The 20,818-nt window shown below is 36.3% G+C and overlaps 1 protein-coding gene across 7 annotated transcripts in view; it reads left to right on the top strand.

The window, feature by feature from the left end:
• LOC100740523 (neurotrimin) overlaps window positions 1–20,818 on the top strand; it is a 301,483-nt gene that overhangs the window by 179,150 nt on the left and 101,515 nt on the right. For 3 of the 7 annotated variants that reach the window (XM_024364566.2, XM_024364568.2, XM_024364569.2), the window contains exon 1: window positions 4,942–5,047. The exons of the other annotated variants lie outside the window; for them this stretch is intronic. In XM_024364566.2, coding sequence (XP_024220334.1) covers window positions 4,957–5,047 — 91 coding nt within the window. In that variant the 5' untranslated portion in view covers window positions 4,942–4,956. Of the gene's footprint in view, window positions 1–4,941; window positions 5,048–20,818 lie in introns of those variants that run through there. 7 annotated transcript variants of the gene reach the window in all.

Here is a 20,818-nt window from a genome sequence, read left to right on the forward strand (position 1 = left end):
TCCCGTCACGCCATTCCACAACACCCCGCCCCTCCACAACACCCAGTTCTGTTTCGTGTTTATCTAATTGTGCTATTGTACATACCCAGCTACTGTGCTGACTAGCGTAGTGTCGAGCGACTTCTGAACTGCGTTTTACATTACTTCCGGCGCTAGTGGCGTGCGTAACGACCAAAGCTGTTGGAAACATTCGCGTTGCGTAAGGCGTAAGAAACGAATATAAATTTTCTATATTGAGTTATGATTTGTACAGTATTATAGTGTCCATTTTCAGTTTCAGAATCGACTAAAGCGTGTTTTTATTGCAGAAACAAATAAATAGATGTGTAAGTATGTATATAGGTACATATATATGATATTTCTGTAGCAAAGTAGGTTACGTTAATTGCCAGAAAGAATCCTGTGTTTTTAGTTTTATAATCTGATGATAATTCTTCAGATTGAGATAATTTAGCACTCTTTTGTGCGTTAATTGTGGTCAATATTTAATTATTATCGTAGCATATCGTTTATTATCTTGTTCGTGATCTGACTCAAATAACACAAAACAGTATTAGTAATTTTAAGATCTTGTGATATGTGGCTAGTAAAAGAAAGGAATAAAATTCCTAAAAATAACGATATGGTTTGTTTAAAAAACACAGAATTGTTACTAGTGTGTCTCAAGCTAGAAGTTGAAACATTTGCAGATTAAAATGCATCTAATATAACCTGTTATACGAATCTACATATTTCATTGTTTTTAGGCGTTCGCCAGAATCATATCAGATTACGCATCCATTGTAACCATAACGTTAATCTTGAATCAAAGCGAAATTGCGTGTTACGACTTTATTTTTACGATAACCACAGTTCAAATAAATTAAGGTTAGTTCGATTTTTTTATTTTATCTTCAATAAATATCTTCTCTGAAACCTCCTTCTGTTCACCTATATTCTATATAAATACATATATATTCTAAATAGTTCAAGATTCTCGACGTTATTGTATAATATTGACATTATTATATTAACAGTACATATTGATCATTTTAGTTGAGACCCTTAAAATATTGACAATATATATTGAGAGTCTGGAAACACTCTTAGAATTGAAAATTCCTTCTTATTTAATCATGAATATAATCCTTCTTTCCATTCATAAGGGAATTCAAGGGAATATAGACGTAGAACAAGTAAGTGTAGAAATTAATATCGGGTAACTAATCAATTACAAATTCACTTTAGATTTATATGTTTCCCAATTTAGTACAATTTTCCCATTTATTTTTTATCTAAACTAAAGTGTATCAATCTTAATATTTATAACATACAGCATTTTTAAAACGAATAACATAAGCTCGAAAAACATTGATAAAGATGATGGATGTTTGCTAAGATTCATAAGATATAGCGTACATATATTTCTCACTTTTTAATTAAAGACAAATACTGCTGGTGACCTTAAACGATAAAATTTTATTTTACGATTTTTATTTCTTTCTTGCACACAAAATAAATTCTCGTCGACTGTCTTTCCTGTTCAGTCAAAAATAAAACAGATTCACGTATCTTTAGAAATTTTCAAATTGCTTTTTTTCGAAAATGAAGCCTCCAACGCAATTTCATTATTCTTGATCTTTATCTTATTTCGAGCCATAGAATCTCCATAACCTCATTTGTATCCCAAATTTCGAACCAATCTTTATGGAAGGCTCAAAAGTTAATCAGTGTAGGTTAGTCTTCCACGCTGTGTAAATACTTTTTCGTTGTTAGAATTTTGATTAATAGTTAAATAATTATATTATAATAGTGGATTTATTATAATGCCAAAATTCTTGGTCGATTGAAAGTTTTGATAACGATAAAGGGTATAAATGGTGAAAATTGATTTATACTGATTGACTTCCAAGCCATCCATGTACACATTCCTACCAAATTCCATTACCCATAATTTCACAATCAGTCAATTATACCCCTATATTCCTTTTCGTTTAGAGTGATATCAGCTCCAGCACCTGGAAACGAGACGAAACAGGAGGCAAGTAGCGAGAAGTAATTTCCCGAAACATTCGCGGAACACTCGATCGTTCGGTGCGTCAGGTAAGCGCGCATTAGCATAATCGAGCGTAGGGAATAGCAGACGAGCATTATTATGCGAGCTCCTCTTTATTTCGGTGTACGGTGGACAAATGCGACTAACGTATCGAACTTCCGTCCCGGTTAATTTATGGCGTTGGGATTAGGGGAGTAAAATGGCGGGGGGCGGGCGAAAGCGGAAAGTGGCAATTCTGCAGTGCGGGTAACTATCCCGTACTCTCTCTTTCTCTATTCCTTCCTCTCGCTCCTCCGCCAAACGAATCCGGCCAACGGGTTCAGAACGCTTAAGAGACGAGTCTCTTCTGACCATGGTAAAATATCACTGCTAAGAGAAAGAAACGACGACCCAGTCCCCTCCGGGACTTGACAAAAACAGGAGTAATAAAACTCGGCGAATGTCCCTGCGTACCTTCGGAACGTTCGGGGGATACGTTCGAGCGATTACCTTTCCGCCAGCGTTCCCATGCATGACTCAAAGTCTCGTTGGGACACAACGCTTTATTCGTTCGTCTATTCGTTTATTCGCTGTACTAAACCTGTGGCTATGAGGGAAATCCTCGTTGGAGAAGCGTAAAGTAATGATGAAATAGATAGCGAAAGGGATGAAAAGTGTTAGGATAGATAAATGATGGGTTAGAGAGAGATGACGTATAGAGTGAATTGAATTAATTTTTGTTTTAATATCAAAATATCACAGTAGACTTGTGTGGATCAAGTCGCTATATAATGTTCTTATTATTTTCGGCTATTGTATTTCATCAGCATTCTAACAGCAAATTATTTACTCGTACATGCAATACAGAGATTATATATGGTTTGTGATTATGCGGTTGAAATTATTTATTCTCACGACCAGTGCCATTCGCGTGACACTGCAACTCTTGATCCTAAACCTATATATATGTAGGTATGTAGGTACATAGTAGAGTGGATAGCAAGGTATAATTTACTGGTTATGTATAGACATGTTCCTCGTGTTTTGCTAACCTTCATATGTGATATAGACTCCTATTTCTCCACATTTTTCTAAAGGCTATACACAGTACAGGTTTTCTTCTTTCAATATTTTATCATCCTTTATAGGCGTTACAGATTCTATACAGATTCTTTCATTCATTAATATAAATTACTGAATTTTTATTTTAATACATGTAGTTGAAGAATAAATACGAATAATAAGAAAATAATTATCCTCTTCTTGGTATAGTGAGATATATACTTTGGAAAGTGGTTCTAAGAACTGCCTCGTAACCACCAGAAAAGTATTGATCAGGCTGTTGCACTTATGTAACATATTAGAAGCTATGCTCTACTTACTGCTAATTAAAATCTTGATTGAATCCTGCTAACACATTAGCGGTCACTGATGTATTACTTTCTCTTATGACTGAAATTAGACCAGCAGAATTGTTATCATTCTGAGGAAAAGAATATTTCTCGTATTTGTTTCAATTATTTAAATGTCAAGTTTTCAGTCCAAACACATACGGAGGATTAATTATAGTAATAATAGACACAAAGTATAATACTTAACACCAAACGTGTTAAATTCTTCGATTAGATTCGTACCCTCCAAATTATTTTTGTTTTAATAGTAAAAGCTTGTGATTATCTGCACTAGAACCTCGATAAAATAATCAGTCGCGAACGTACTGACAAATTACGTTATTCTATAGAACTCCTGCAAATTGACTACAGCATCTATTTAGCATTATTGCTAGAAAGGTTTCCTTTGACCATCTTTCAAGCATGTTTCTAAAGAAAACTTTGTGCAAACTTTCGATCTGGAATATTCACTACGTTGCAACAATTTTTTTCTGGGGGTAGGGGAATTTATGATGAAATAACAAATTGAATAGTTTTTAAAATTAATGCCACGTAACTTCGCTTATTGGCTAGTTGATAAGCTGAGCTTTGTGCTGAAGTACAGTAATAGAAAATTAACTTATGATATTTGAACGAAACAAAATAGAATAACAAATAGACGAGCTCATGGTAAAATCAATATTATAGAATTTCCAAATACTTGAACAGAATTTCATCACAGATTAAGGGATAAAGTATTACTTCTGGCACACAGCGTCGTAACGTCCATACATTATCGTCATTCATATCGATTAAATTACATTTCAGGCTTTTTTCTTGATATCGCTAAACGACAGACGCGCACTTGTCATATGAGAGTACTTTGAGAGGAAAGTACCTCCTCCTAGTAAGACATAATATCAGAATCAAATTCTACTATCAAAAATAACCCTAAAATCTTTCTTTATAATGAACAGCCATAACGCCATGAACTCGATTCGAGTTTTTACAATTTTGGCCATTGTGCGTTATAATTGTATTCCAAACTTTTTTTATCGTAAAATAGTTGCTTAAATTTATTTTTATTCGTAACGAATAATTAAAAATGAACGTAGACACGACTTCACAGTGATGCATCGTGGTCGCGGTTCACGAGAACGTTCTAAAATTCGAGCTTAATCGACGCGGTTCAATCGACGCGCGATTCACGTTTAATCGTTCGTAAATTACATATCGACCTAGGGTGATCGATACGCCTATTATTCTGGGCGCGCAGGCTTTCTTCCCGCGAAGAAAATTTCGATCGGTGAGTTCTCACCGAGCGATCGTTGACCTGACCCGATCCTACTTCCGGGTCAACTTTACGAGCGGCCGGCTGCTTGATAACCGATTAAAGGACGCTACTCGCGTTTGCCATGAGTCAAGGAGACTTCTCCGATTGCACCGTTGACGATAATTGGAGATTGGCTCGCGACCTAGCTACTTGATCCGTTTGATGTGGCGGATTTGCTCTCCGAACCCCTCCGTTTCTTCTATTAGACGAATCCCGTTGACGGTGGAACCGATTTCACAATGTGCTTGACTGCGCGTGCGATCGGTCAGCGATCCCTTTCCGATGGAACGGCTATTTCAGAGAAAAGGAATACATATCGCACGCTGACAGGTAGGTTTAGTGCGATCTGCAATATCATAAATGGAAAAATATTGGCAGATACTTTTAATATTTTGTCATATAGTCTACGAATTGAAATATTTATATTTATTTTATATATCGTTTCATTATATGTAACAGATCCCCATGTAAATATTTTATTGCGAAAATGTCTCATACAGTAATTTTTTATCACCTAATCAAAATTTTAGTCAATTCTACTTATAAAAGTAATTGAATTTTGGAAGTATATAAGAAAATATTAGTTAGATTGTAATTGAAGGAAATTATTTCAGATAAGAGGATATTTATCGTGTACTCATCAAAATAGACTGCAATACAACTAAAGATTTAACTAACAACCACAATCGATTTTAACAACTTGCACAACTTTAACTAATTTGAACAACTTGAACAACTTGAACGGAGTCTTTAACAAACTATCACGTACTCTAACTGACTGCAACAGACTCCAACTGACCGACCTGTTTCTCACTTATATTATAGTGTTTAATCGGAGTGTTTGTATCACATATTTATTCGGATTTGCTAGAAATCCATATAGTTTTCTCGACAAAGCTTTTCGATCTAAACAAAATCTTTCTATTGTGTTAGCAACAATATTTTCGTTTATGTAATTTTTCTTAGACATTTTCGTATCCATACACATTGTCCTTTATAATTGAACGCAGATTATGGAATAAGAAATTAACGTAATTACAAATACTTATAAACATGTTTGAAAATGTTGGCAAATGTGATATTAATTGAAAACCTACTTAGGATTCCACTTCACCAGCTTTTCATTCAGAGTAAAACCTGCAATGTTGTCGAGCAAGTATAGCTTCTCTTTATATAGTTATAAACGTTCGGATATAAGTAAATAATAATGAATTGTTGTCATCAATTTCATTTTTCAAATTATACTTTCTTAGTAATTGAAACTGTACTACACATATTCATCCGAATAGTGCAATATAACTATCTACACAATTGATTTACAAAAAAGATATAAATTGGAATAATTAGAATTGAATATGAATTCAATAGTAAATTTGAAATATATTGAACAGATATATCAGTGTAAGTTAGAACCTTTCGTTATCTCTTTTTTCAAGATGGGAGCATTTACCAATGAATTATCTTCCCTTCTTTAAATAAAAGATGCGATCATTTACTCAATTCGCGACTCACATATCACTCAGTTATCGACTAACGTATACTGGCCAAAGAAAAGCGAGGAGAACCATTAATAGTCGAGGAAATTTACTCCCTCGTAACATTAGAAACCTTTATCGGGTTTATGCTAATATTTCAAAAGGTTCAACCGATACGACTTGAGAGGATCAGGAATGGTGACTTTCAGTTTTCACTTATATCTTGACAGCTTTTCAAGCTTTTGGCCCTTCTCCTTTCACTCAATAGGATTGTACTGCAGAGGAATATTTGCTATCCGTATAAAAGGAAGACTAGTAGTTGAAGTTGTATCTACAATCATAGATTTGAAATAGAAAAGTTTATGAGATTCAAACCTCACGAAATATTTTTTTATAATAAAAATCTCTTATAATGGCTTCAAAATTTGTTTGCAACATTTACATATTTTTTCCTATATTCTTTTATAAATAATACATAATAATAAATAACAATCGTTTTTAAGGGATTAATCTACAGCAGATTAGAAATCACCAGATTAGAAAGTAGTTTAATAAATCTGGAAGTCACTCCTGACACTTCTGTGTATACAGCTGTAACTATCAAATTTGATTTCGACAATTTTTGGAAGGAGTAAACTATTGTTTCTTAGGGGCCCTGTCGAAAATCCTATTACGATCTAATTCTCCAATTTTCCTAAATTGCAGAGTGCACAATCAATTTAAAATCACATTTTCTTCAGTTGGACGCAAATACCACGAAACCACGCATGGTTCGCGTCAATGTCAAAAACAAAGCAGAATTTCAAGCCGCATATCACCTACTGGCCCAATTCCGAGCAAAAACACTAATCCATACATAAACGAACGTAACATTAACCATAGTGTACATTCGCCGTTGCATGCGCTAAAACGCTTGCGGGTAATCCGCAAAACGACGACCGCCTAATTGCACAAAGAACGTGGCCGAAGCTTGTCCAAGGTGTGCACACGCGTAAGCGAAAGGCAAAATGCACGAGCCGCGACACGACGATGCAACGAGCCCTGTCGTCGTTCCGCTTCCTCTAAAACATCACGACCGCACAACGCTATTATATCCGTCGCGGTGTACCGAGAATCGGAGCTGGGGGATGGTACCCGGTGCCAGATTGCGCTAATTAATGCTAATTGCCCGAACTAATAAATAACTGCATGAATAAACATATTCGTAGTCTCGGTGGTGATGGTGGTGGGGAACGGGAGTAGAACTTGTAGGAGAGAGAGGAAGAGATAGGGATAGGTGGTGGGGTAGAGACTAATAGAGGAAACTGAAGAGGCAACGAGAGTTAGAGAGGATGGGAAATGACGAGGAGGGAATGAGAGAACACGGCACGTGTGCGCGAATACCGTCAGGCGTGGAAGTGCAAGCACGCTACACAGTATATGCTGAAATATTCATCGATTTCGGTTGCGGCAATTACGCTCCACAAAACGAAGCCGTCCTCGTGTGTATCCCTGGCCACGCTGAAAATTTATCTGTACGAATGAACGCGCCATCGTGCTCTGCGGCCACCACTCGACTCCGTTCACACTACGTCCGACCAAAAAAGAGCCACGTGAAGGTGTGTACAGAACTGGTTCTCACTGTTTGTTTATGAAAAATAGGAATTCTCCGTACCCAAAGAATATTCTGATGTTTCCAGTATACTGGATGTAGGGTATAGGAATTGGGTGGAGGATAAAGGGGTAAAGTGATGATTATACGTGTCGAGACTTGCGGACAAATTTTTGAAACAGGATACAGGGAATTTAAATCTCTACGAGAGATTGTTTCTCGTGGTATATTGTAAATTATACATTATTGGACAAATTTCAATTACAATTGATTATATTCTTATATTCTTAGGCTACGATATTTAGGATTATAGGAGAAAATATTAATTTCTTATACGAATGTTCTAATTAATTTAGTTTTATGTTCAATTTTTATTTTTACGGTAAACTATTTATTTCTCTTGGATTCTAATAATAGCTTCGTATATTCTTCCTAATGTAATGCAGCGTAGATTCTAAATAATATTTTCGAGTAAGTTTGTTCCAATGTGTAATATTTAACCTGATTCAGAAGTTCACCCAATCCGTAATTAATGTGGCGTTAATATACTCGAGCCCATTGTTATGGTGGTAATTTATGACGATAGATGATTTTCATAAGATCGCATTTGCATATGTATGTAGAAGAGCGATTGCGACTAAAATGTGATTGATCTTCGAATGATCAATATAACTTACAAGCAAGAATTTTCTTCAAGATTCTAGAACCTTTTTAAAAATTCAAAGATCGTAGCAAGATTGACTATCTATTACACGAACTTTAAGGAGTTCTTAATGAGTGAGATTCGACGTCATAATTTTAAACTAAAAAATGATGAGTTATATAAATATGATTAGCATCGATTCAAAGAAATTTTATTATTCAAGAAGCGTACGAACCCGTTGGGTTGACCGAAAATTGAAATTTTACACGATGAAATATCGGGTAAAAGTTTGCATCCGTGGGTGTTGACTCGTCGGTGCGAGGAGAAAAGGAACATAAATGTTTATTCGATACTTGACTCACGCAGATGGAAATACGAAAACGCGTTACTTCGCCAGAGCAAATGCAATCTTCGATGACGTATCTCAGATAAGTAATTTACCACCATAAGCGCTCCTCGTCTACATTTGGCTCTATATTTACCGCGAATACAGCCAGACGAATTTAAAATTCAAATATGAGGAATCAACGTGAATTATGGCGTTCCACTTCCATTTTTCACTTACGCGTAAGTTAATCACGCTGGGAAGACAAACGACATATTCGATCGTGGAACGGAAGTATCCTCGAAGCAAAATTGATTCGAGCTTTAAGTTTCGTCATTTCGGTCCTGATCAAAGTGTTCCAAATAAAAGAAAACACATTTGAATTTTCGATTTAACGTCCAGCTATAGAATACTCGTTTGTGAGAGTAATTTGAATTTTTATTTCACTTCCACAATGTAGTAGAAAGTTTTAAAAACTTCGGCATTTGAGTATTTTCAATTGTAAAGAACTTGAACAATGAAATCATTGTTTATAATTGGAGGAAAAGCATACGTGATATTATTGTTTCTTTAACGAATTCTTCAACCTGAAACGCATTTAGATTTTTTAACGTATTGTTTCTTGAAGTTCCGTGATGTTACTACATATTGCTATTGTCTGGAAGTAAAAGGAGTTCTTTTTCTTCTTTTATCGACATAAACGCTACGTTATCGTATAATGTTATATTTGTGTATCATTGAAAGTTGATAAATACGTGAACGAACAAGGACGGAATCATTTAGGAACGTCAGCGAAGAACGGAAATGTCCCTCAAATCACGGAGTATTGTGTCGCAGAGAATGGATTATACCATGAACAATTGAAGAAAAATCTGTCACTTCCTCGACGAGATATTTCGTGCCACTGCTGCAACATTATTTCAATTTTTCGTTATACAATACAGAAATATATGTTCGTTTCGTCAGACGTTGGTTTTCGATCAATTTCGAATCAATATGAGATTTGAATTTGTTTCCTAAAAATCCAAATCGTGCTACTAATCATTAAAACTACTACAAACTGATACTGATAGGCTTCTTCACTGTTATAATTAAAAAGTTATTTTCTCACAATAAAAAAACTTATGGAAGTAAAGAATTTGTTTCTTTGAGGAGTTCAATATCGATCACATGTCTAGATAATAAAATTGAGAAACTTAGAAAAAGCGAAGTTAGTCAGCTTTATTTTCGAGAAGCTCGTATGTTACAAGCTCGTGAAATTTAACTTCAGTGATGTTAAATACTAGTAAATATTTAGTATTGTAAAGAGCTTTCTTCCAAGACAAAGCTTTCTCCTTGTCTGTCATACAATATTGCACGACATGAAACTTCACCCATTACACAATCGCACGAACAATCAAATCTTTAACCAGACACATATTACTACAGTTACAGATTTGTTCGAGTGGAAATTCGTTTGAACGCAGCTTGATTCTAGTGCAAAGTCATGTAATTTGAATGTTTCAATGAAAACTTATGCAACTTGACTTCCGAAACTAAGTAATCTGAAACTAGCACTATAGACAAGCATCAATTGAAATGAAGTCATGTAAACTCGATATGCAGACGGTATCATGTATTAATTCTCGAGAAGTTTCATAGATGGAAGTTAACAGGAATTGAACAGCAAACGACGGATGTATATCGTGCATTAAAGATTGAGATTTCATAAACGTTTAACACGATTACGGCGAAGTTTATAAATCGTTCTACTTATATTTGATTGTAAAGGGTTTATGTGTCATTTTTTTAACCGGAGAGGGGATTGACTGCTTTATCCCTTGGGATAGGGAAACAGGATTGTAAATCGCTCGGATCTGCTCCCTTCTAGTATCATGTCAAGAAATCTGGGCACTCGAATATTTAAATGGGCTACTCTCTGGAATGAAGTCTTTCAAGCAGGCGCGCACCGATCAATGAATGCACTTCTGTTATTACTTCGTGATTACAACATCCATTATATTTTAGAACCAGAGAGCCGAGTATTATTTAAATATAATATTTTGAAAATGATGATTTAAGTAAATTCAAATTTCAATGGTTATAAGTAGAAATAAAAGCTTTATTTATACTTGAACGTAAATAAAAATATAAATACGTAAATAAGTAATATAACGGTTTATGGATTGGATTATATAAATGATTTTCTTTGAATTATTTCATTATTTTGCATCTTATTTTATATTTTATTTAAATTTGTGCATTATGAAATAACCACTAGCGTGACGATACTACTTTTCTTAGAACTCATCGATTACCTACGCCTGGCGTAGTATGTATTTCATGTAGTTGACGAAACAAACCTGTAGGAAACATTTTTATTCAGAAAATTTATTCACAAGTGTATGTGTACGTGTATAGTTATAAATATATATGTATCCTTTCAAAGAGAATAATGTATGACGAAACGTTCGTATGCATGAAATACGTGTCTGTGTTCACGTAATACATAATTTGATGCCAAAATATATTGCTGCGTCTAATTATATAGTCTTTATAACACTTCAAATTTATGGAGTTAATTATGGAGACTTTTACGACTAAAAGTTTTTCTAAATTTTATATAAAATTAGTTCTTTATAAGAAATTTCCGATAATATACGAAGCATCGAGGAAGACTATCCATACTCTTTCTTCAAGGCAAATATAATGATTGCTGTGACACGTATATTGTTCAGATCGAAAAATAAAATATAGAATAGACGGACAATACTGCATCTGTGCGAACTTTATAATAGAAAGCCATTCATGCAAATGGAAAACTTTCGCAGGTATCGTACTTTAAACAAATGTTTGTGTTTGTCAAAGTATGTACATTTTATTTAAAAAATGTTTCGTTAATGAAAGACAAAACTTTAAGCAATTACAATCAACTACAAAGATTCTCATCGTTAAATTAAAATATCAAAATAGGAAAAGATAAAACTAGAGTCAGTAGAGAATAAATTAGAGAAGTAGTTAAATTGCGAGAGGTAGAAATCATATTTCTGCACTAAATGGAAAATGATCCTACTTAAAGGAGTTCAAATAATTCTACTTGTGCGTAAAAATGAAAAGCTCGAAAAATATTTTTCCACCATACACGTCACTTTAAGTAAGTGGCAGCAGTGGTTAAAACAGCAGGACTAGCTAGGTAATTGAAACACGCTGTCTAATTACGCATTTAACTTTTAAGCGGGGAATTCAAGCGAAACCTCGCTCAGTTTCTTCTAACATAGAGCTACTAAAGAATTCTATATCTTTCACTTCAATATCATGCAGCTGCTATGCTAGTCGTTTTTCTCTAGGAGAAATTCACAGCCAACTACTAACGAAGGTAAACGGTCTCTCTAAATTAAAATTTCGTCCCGCAACGAAAAGTAAACGAAATCTACGAAATAATTGACTTTTAGTATGTGATAATATACCTTGTACATGTTCTAAAAAAGCCTTCAAATAAAGAAATATCTATCGTACATGTATTGCGTGATCGTACTGGCTGAACTTTCTAACTCGTATCTGTCTGAATAACTTCTAAATTATGTGTTGGTTGAAAAATTATTTCGTGGCAGGTATATGGCAATGCTGCCATATTCTTGGACTTCATATTTTTATATATGTTTCCCTGTACTTTCTTCTCCTTTCTTCATTCATGGTTCTAACAGTTTCAAGCTGATATGTTCGATACAGTAGATGGAGCAACAAACATATATTTCTTTCTCTTCTTTTGTACTCATCGTATCTGAAAAATTAATTATTTCATACATACGTCAATTATTAATATTTTAAACGAATAATACAAGTGAAATGCTCTACAGAGAGATTTTGAATCTCGTTAGAGTTTCGTGCAAAGTTTCGCGTATGCGTGTTAGCAGGTAATTTCCCGCGATTCTATGTATTCTAATGTAATGGTCCTCGTAGGTGAATTGGTGTTTGTAGTGGCAGTTGCATGGAGGGAGAACCAGCTCTCTTTCTCTCCTTCATCCTTTGTCGACTGAATTGCATAACGCGCACGAGGTCCGTTGGGAATAATTTCCATGATCCCTGATATAATTCGGTGACCATATATAAAAAAAGTTACAGCCAATTATAGCCGGAATATTTCACGAGCAGGGATTTACGAGGCGGCAAAAACGCTTAGGAATCGCTCGACCCGCCATTCCTCGCAATGACTTCGAAAGTCCAACAATGGCCGTTGTAATTAGAGGTCCTCTGTTGTGCGTAGGTGATTACCCTGTAATAATTTCTGCAGTATTGCCTCTATCCACTGTTATATCCATAGTTTCGCGTTGTATCATTCCTTAATTAGTACAGCCAATTGTCGGTTTGTACATTTCCACAGAGAAAGAGACTCGTTAGGTTATATGAAGGAGTTTTAGTTGACGTGAATTTGTACATGAAAATCTACTCGGAATATTTCTTAATGCACATTTTTTTCGAGTCTTGGAAATTTTATTTGAAATTTTAACTCTTTCATATGGAATGACCCAATTATTTTTCTTTTTACTTTTTGAAATGAATTATTCTTTAGTAATTAGTTAATTCTTGAAGCTGAAACGAATCTCGAATTTTTCCAGTTTTCGTTTATCAAAATTAGGTGATTTATTTTAAGTGCGTCGCATAAACTTCTTGAGCAGCTGATATTTCATATACAAATCTAAAATATTAAATAGATAGATATTAGAAGATTATCAAATGACAAGTTGCGTATTATAGATTTCACTTGCAAAACAATCGTTACAAATTCATAATTCATTATAAGATTCATTTATAAGTCTTGTAATACCAAGTATGCCATTATTACGCAAGAAAATTTATTAGCGCTCGGTAATAAGATCAGTTCTCTCAAGAAAAGTCCGAAAGCTCCAACATTTCGCAAAACGCATTCAAATTAAAACCAACTACTTGAGACCGCTCATTATTCCGAATACTTCTAACAGTTCACAAACTACGCCAGCTTTTCACTCGATATATCAAATATATTCACGACTATGTTCAACCCGTTAAACGCCCCGACGAATCCTCCACCCTTGGTACGAAACCAAATCAGGATCTTGCTAAACACGAACTAAAGGAAGCTAACGTTTCAACGAACGTTTTGGTTCACGAAAAATAAAGTTGGAACGAAACGGACGATTTTCTCGAGGTATTATTTATCACGACGTTTCACCAGGCTGTTTCCAAGAGAGCGTTAACCCATTCCCTCGTTCATTTTCGGCAGCGAGTTTTTCACGCGTGCACTCTTTTTCTTTGGCCGCTACCAGCTAAACATCGTAATTCGGGACGGCATGGCGCGTTCAGTTTTCCCCTCGCATAGAAACGCATTCAGGCCGACTGCTGGCGCACTTAACAATTTACTCGATCTTTAGAAAAGACTGCACGATGCGAGAACGCACGAGCAGAGCATGTGAATGGATCGGTTCGTGTTCCACGCGGCACGTCGGTGCCGTAACGGCCGTTATCCCCATCCCGGGCCGAATGAAAAGTGCGGGAAATCAAGGAAATAAAGTGCCTGTCGGCACACGCTCCTCTATATAGGTGGATACTAAAAAAAGCTTTCGAGACATAAACGCGCGCCGACCCGCCGGGATTTAGCCGCGGATTCTATACCATCCGGCCGTACTACGACAGAGAAGTTTACAATGAATGCCGTTGTCGTCTCCCTCCCTCAGGAATTTTTGTTCCACGGATCAACGTGTTTTACGACGTACACCTATCGAAGGGTCTTTCGGAGATGAGAAGGACACAATTGTGCTTCATTGTACACGAAGCTTCTTCCAGTCTTGTGTGTTCGACGGATTCGTACCTTTGTCGTTTAACACTGATCGAATGTCTGTCATCTTAGCGATTATCAGGTGTGTTGAACGATGGATACTTTGCGTTGCGCTTTTCATTAAGTTGGAATTTTATCATAACGGATGTGGTGTGTAAATGGGATTAGAGATTATGTTTAAAATGGTCATAGATAGGAAACGATGTTATAGGATATTATTAATCAAGTCTGTCTTCGTTAAATATCTCGCTAATATATTCCTGAATTATGTGATTATTTTATTTGTTTATATTTGTGAATAAATTTTATATGGCGAAACTTAACGATTCCGAGTGGAAGATATGCTTGTATTAATTGTATACATCCTTGCGGAGTGGTGTAGTATTTATTTTGTTATTGTAATCATTCCCTGTAGCATTTTGAACTATGATGAAAGATAAAAATTTATAAGAGTGGAACAATGCATAATAGCTTTAACTCTCCCTCATGTCTAGTTCAAGTTCTAATGTCTCACGTTTTCCGTAGATCGGTATCTTTTTAACCAAGAGCAAGTGCAAGATCAACCTCCTACTTGAACGCCGCTAGAGTGATAAAGATCACTGGGGCCAATTAAGACGAGTCTGTCGAAGTAAACGGAGACTACAAATTTAGTGATACTGCAGGGATTTGTCTCTTTAAATCAGTCTCGACGTGCGTTCAGAGAGAATACACCCGATGCACAACTTAAAGAGATAAAGCGGTCGCACCCGACATTCAGAGAAACAGCAGGTTTCAGATTCGATTGCGAATAGGAACATCGATCCATTTGTACCAGGGGCTACAATCTACTTACGAACACGTATATACATTGCATGTCGAAGGTATTGCCAACGGTTTGTAACTCTTAACTGTCGAAACTAAAATCTCCTGAATTTTTCTTCAGTTCTATAGCGTTACGTGACCCTAGAACGTGATATTACCGTGTGATTTTTCGCAGCGGAGAAATAATAGCGTGCTCTACTGTTGTTCCGTTAATTCTATTTGTTTCGTATGCGACATAAACTCATTCATATTTTATAATGTTATATAATTTACTTTTTTATATGCAAATAGTTGCGAAAGCTTTACTATTGCGATTGCTTCTTCACAGTGCTAGTGAAACGAATAGAAAACAATCGATCTTGTTTTTATTGCATAATAAATTTTGTAGGAAGGTGTAATTCTTTTATAATATAAAACAGTATATTTATACTATTGCTAGTTTCAAAAGAGAAACGTGGAGGAAATGAATAAATTTAGATAATTATAATATTATCTAATACTATATCCAGTCAAAGTACAATTGATATAATATTATAATTCATATAGTATCCGAGATTTAAATTAATACATATCCTCCATCATGTGTGGATGAATATTAATCATTTTCTGGGAATTATGAAACCACCAAACAGCTAGTTCATATGTTTCTGCATTAATAATGTCTCACATACCGTTATTGATCTCTTACGTTACAGTATCAAATCACATTCTCAATAATGGATTAAGTTTAAGACAGATAAAGCACAGGATTGAAGTTCAAATTTAGCTCTGATTCAATTTCAATATTATTTTAACTTTCTGAGTATAAATTGTGTACAACATTTCGGTGATATAAAAATAATGAAAAATTAGAGTGTTAAAGGTAAAACATCACCGAACGGCGACGTATTTACGGAAAAGATCGTAAATGCGACAAAATAAAGTAAAATAGACAAATTAACAAGAAACACAAACCAATTAACTTCAATTTGACTTCGAAGAGATCGTCCGTGATGTAAGATAGAGTTTACTTTACACATATAAGCACTCATAGTATTAAACCTTGTGCAAACTAATATCTCTCCAAACAAATTTAAGTACCAATATTTAGACTTGCAACGATCGTTTCTATCTTCGCTACTTTTACCCACCCGAGGGAGAAGATACAACAAAGATAAAGAAATTGCCAGACAATCGCTCGAGAGAATTCCGTTTAAGGAATGAAAAGCATTAAACACTATGACACTTTGCCCGGATCTTACGGGTGAACACAAGTATGTCAGCGATGCCACGCCTTTGATCAGCGAGAGAACATAACAGCAGGGAAAGAACGATTCAATTACGCCTGTCCCCGTAAACTATTTCTATACACGTATTCGTGCGCGTTCGCGTGCACCAAGGGTGGCGTTTGAATGCACCATCGTGATAAGTGTGTGCTCCGGCAACCTGTAACGTTCCCCCGAGGTGTTCCGGAGGCGACGAGCTCTGAGCTCGGGGATTCGACTTAGAAGGGTAAACCGAGCACGACGAATATACACGCAGCAGCCGCACCAGCAATGCTCCACTTCGTGATTCTTCGTCGTAGACGACTGCGAGCGTTTGCATCCCTCTACGTTTGTACACCAACGAATCTGTCGTGAACCAGAAAACAGAAGGGGTTACCAACAAACGAGAGAGACTCGGATCATCAAAGAGAAAGAGAGAAGCAATTTCTCGAACGGGGAAAGAGACGGTTGAAGAGATCAAACGTTTGATAGAGAGGGAACGTTGAAGTGGAGTCGCGCTGAAAGGCTAGGTACACTACCTTCTGCAAGTATTTGGACACCAGGGTCTTATTGCAAAATGAGACAAATATTATTAGTGAAATTTTACTAATCGGGAGTTGCTAGTATTAGTGAACATCCGTCAACAATAGTAAGAAGTTTGGTTTAAAATTAAAATTACATATTGAGTTTTTTTTTTAATTATAAGTTATTTGATGATCTTATTTAATATGAAAGAAGTGCAATTGTAAAGAAAAATTGTATAATGTTAGTTCTCTATTAAGACGAGCAACATTTTAATGCTTTGAATATTTTAGTATTATCAGAAGGAATATTTTTAAAATTGTAGAGAGGGTGGACCAATACGTGTGTTCAAAGCCAAAGTCGAATAAAAAGATAATTATATATACATGAATGTATTAAATTTGAAAATTACTTGGCTGTAAGAGATACAAAATATTCGTATTAGTTATTTCTCTATCTCCATATTAATTATTATTTTCCTTAACATCTATTAACCGTATACGATTACCTGAGATAAAGTCAGGAGAAAAAATTCGATTAAAGAGTTTCATTCGAAGTATATATTATACACTTGCAATAATTTGAGAGTGCCCAAATACTTATGAACGGTAGTGTAGCACAACGTCGACTTCGGAAGGGATGGGAGGGAAAATTCGCAGCCGGAAAGACCACTGGCATTAATCCAGAATAGGTAAGAGCCAGAATGTAGCTGGTTCGCTTGGGTTGGTATGAGAAAGGATAGTCGAATGGAGAACGTAGATAGAGGGAGAAAGATCGCGGGATGAAAACAGCAGCATGGACGAGGGAACGGAATAGAACAGGGGAAAGGAAGGATAATGCGGCCACGATAAAACTAAGCCAGCTAACACCAGGGATAAAAAGAGCCGACCGGACGCTTGGCAGTGTCACCAAATTGCTCGAATATTTTGCACCCCTCTTTCATCCGGGCCAAACCATGGATAAAGCAAGGACCACGGCAAGGGCGGCAACCACCTGACCACCGTTCAAATTCCCTGATAAACTTTCGGTTTAAGGAATGCGCTCTTCGCTCCATTCGACTTATGCTCCCAAAGAGACGTTCAAGGGATTTTCTCTTAACGCGATTCCCTTTTAGCAAAGAGAAGAGTGTCTGCCGTTTTACAGTCAGCATTAAATCCAAGTGACAAGGATTGCCGCCGCTTTCTCTATTATTCGGACGCTTTTATGCTAGCCAGACTGTTGTTTGGAGAGATTGAAAATTTTAGCGCGATTGGTTTTTGAATTCTGTTAGACGGATAGAGATGGTTTAAAGAGCGAATACAAATTTCGATAGCTTAGGAGTGTTTCTTATAAGAGTGAGCAACTTATTTGTTTAGGTTTGGTTCGATAATTAGGAAGCATTGAGAAAAATAGAAAGCATTCAGCTTATTTAGGATAATCATTGTGTTCATAATTTGACATATAGCGAGGTTTCTTTATAGCATGTAAGCTAGTGGTTTAGTATTAAAATCACTATGTATTAAAAATATTTCACTAAATAATATTAAAAATATTTCATCGTTTCACAAAAGGATGAGATACGTAATGAATATATCTATAATGAAACCATGGAAAAATGTATCTCACATACATTTCTATATATATTTTTTACTCGTTAAAATATTTTAGTAATTGCTCTTTACTGAATAAGCTTGAAAATGCAGTGCCATAGTTTCGTCTTCTTTCATTCTTTATGAATAAAATCCCAATTCATTAATGCTTTTCTTTAATTTCATTAAACTTTCCATAGTCGAACTTACAATAAAGAAAATAATAAAGCTTACAAAGAATCTAACATACTACACCAAAAATTTAAAAGAAGAATTGCATAATTAGTTAAGTAGCGATAGGATCAAGTTACTCGCGCGACAAACAATATATATCTGCTCATCTATCTTTCAATTGATTAAAAATTCGCGTATTCGCATTTTAGCCGCTCTAACATCACCTACGACCTCGCTATTCCCAGAGAACCGTTTGCCATTTTATCGCGTTCCGCGTGAAACGTTGCCGTTTGCACGGCACTCCAGAGATCCGTCGAAATTAAAACAGGTCGCTAGACGTGAGATCGAGTCATTCTGACCAAACGGTACGATCCGATCAACGAAAGTACTCGCGAAACGGTACGTTTCGGGGCGGAATAGCACGTTCGAGGATCGAAGCGATCGCCAGAAATTGGCTAGGAATTGTCCAGGTCTGTCGTCCATGGTAGTCGGAATACCTGCGATCGTTGTGAAATTGTCCTATGTCCAGACCACTTGCAGCTATGGGGTAGACATATGTGTTTATCCATATCTTGATCGTTCAGGAAACAGGTCCAGATGTGAGTCTTGATTGGTGCAAGGAGCAGCTGTTTGCTCGATACTCCTAATGCCATCACGGTTTCTAATCCCGTATGGTGTTCACTCTTGCATCGTCGCTCTTCGTGGCACACGGCTCTCATTCTCTGTCTCCAGTTGGTTGTAATTAGTCTGCAGCGTTGTGGCATAGCGGACTGGAGGAGTACGTGGCTTGGCATCGCCGGATGTACACTCCAGGATGTTATAAAGTCGTTGTCGGTGCACAGGTTAAAGGTTAATTACACGCTGCCGCGTGTAACACGCCTTGGGCCACGTTAAACTTTGGACACCATTGATTTGTGGCGTTGCTAACCCTTCCTATGAGAAGTATATACACGTATAGGGGGAGAGTCGGTATCAGGGTTATACATATACGTGTATGTAGGGCTACAGGCATTCGGTAGAGGGTCCCCTGACCTCGAGATCGTATTGGTGATCTAGGAAATTCCTTGTTCGCTAGTAATCCAACGAAACTCGAAAACGGATTTGTCCTTACGACCTGCGGTTCCCGGACTCGGCGCAAACTTTGCCACGCCATGGTGCACACGTACCACGAAACACTTGCCTCTCAAGTATCTTGAAGCGAGTTTATTCCGTGGCCCGAGGCTAGTCTCGTGCACAATGCCGGCGAAATGATCATACACGCGAGGCGCGGTATCGCAATCTCCTAACTTGTCAAGTAGTTAAGGTATTGTACACTTTCGAAAAGGGACTTTTCCACGACGATTGACTACCATTCAGTAATACTGTCGGCTACTGGAAGTGTTTAATCAAACTTTAGGGAGCGCAACGGTTCGCGGTGATACGCTAGCGTAAGGACGCACTTCCCGTTGGGAAAGTTACTTTTCCTGGCTTTGGATCTTCTTCGAGTTGAATGTCAAGTTAAACTGATCATCCTGCTTCGAATAATTACAAACGTACACATTTCACTCGCAACACGCGGATAAACGTTTCACGAACACTTCCAGTGGATTTAAGCGTGCATACGCGAACTCCACAAGTTTGTTATTAGAGAACTAGTCTAATCGCCATGGAAACGTGGTTGTCTGCGTGTTTAACACGCGTTTGTCGATTTCCTTCGGTTGGTCTAATCCTAATATATTTTTTATTCTTATAAGGAAGAAAAACTACGAGAAACTACGACGAAGTGGAATTTAATTTAGCTTTCTGGTGGCTTTAATATTCTTTGCACTGCGATTGTTGATTATATTAATTTATTTTCATTATACTGATTTAATCTGAGTACAATGTATCTAGATGCACATTAAGAGTTAATAGTTCAAATGTTAAGGAACGTCAAGTTATTAAAAACGTAAACGAGATAATTTATGTATTACTTCCTCAAGGTCCCA

The sequence above is a fragment of the Bombus impatiens genome, unplaced genomic scaffold (assembly GCF_000188095.3).
Source record: "Bombus impatiens unplaced genomic scaffold, BIMP_2.2 scf_0102, whole genome shotgun sequence".
NCBI lineage: Eukaryota > Metazoa > Arthropoda > Insecta > Hymenoptera > Apidae > Bombus > Bombus impatiens.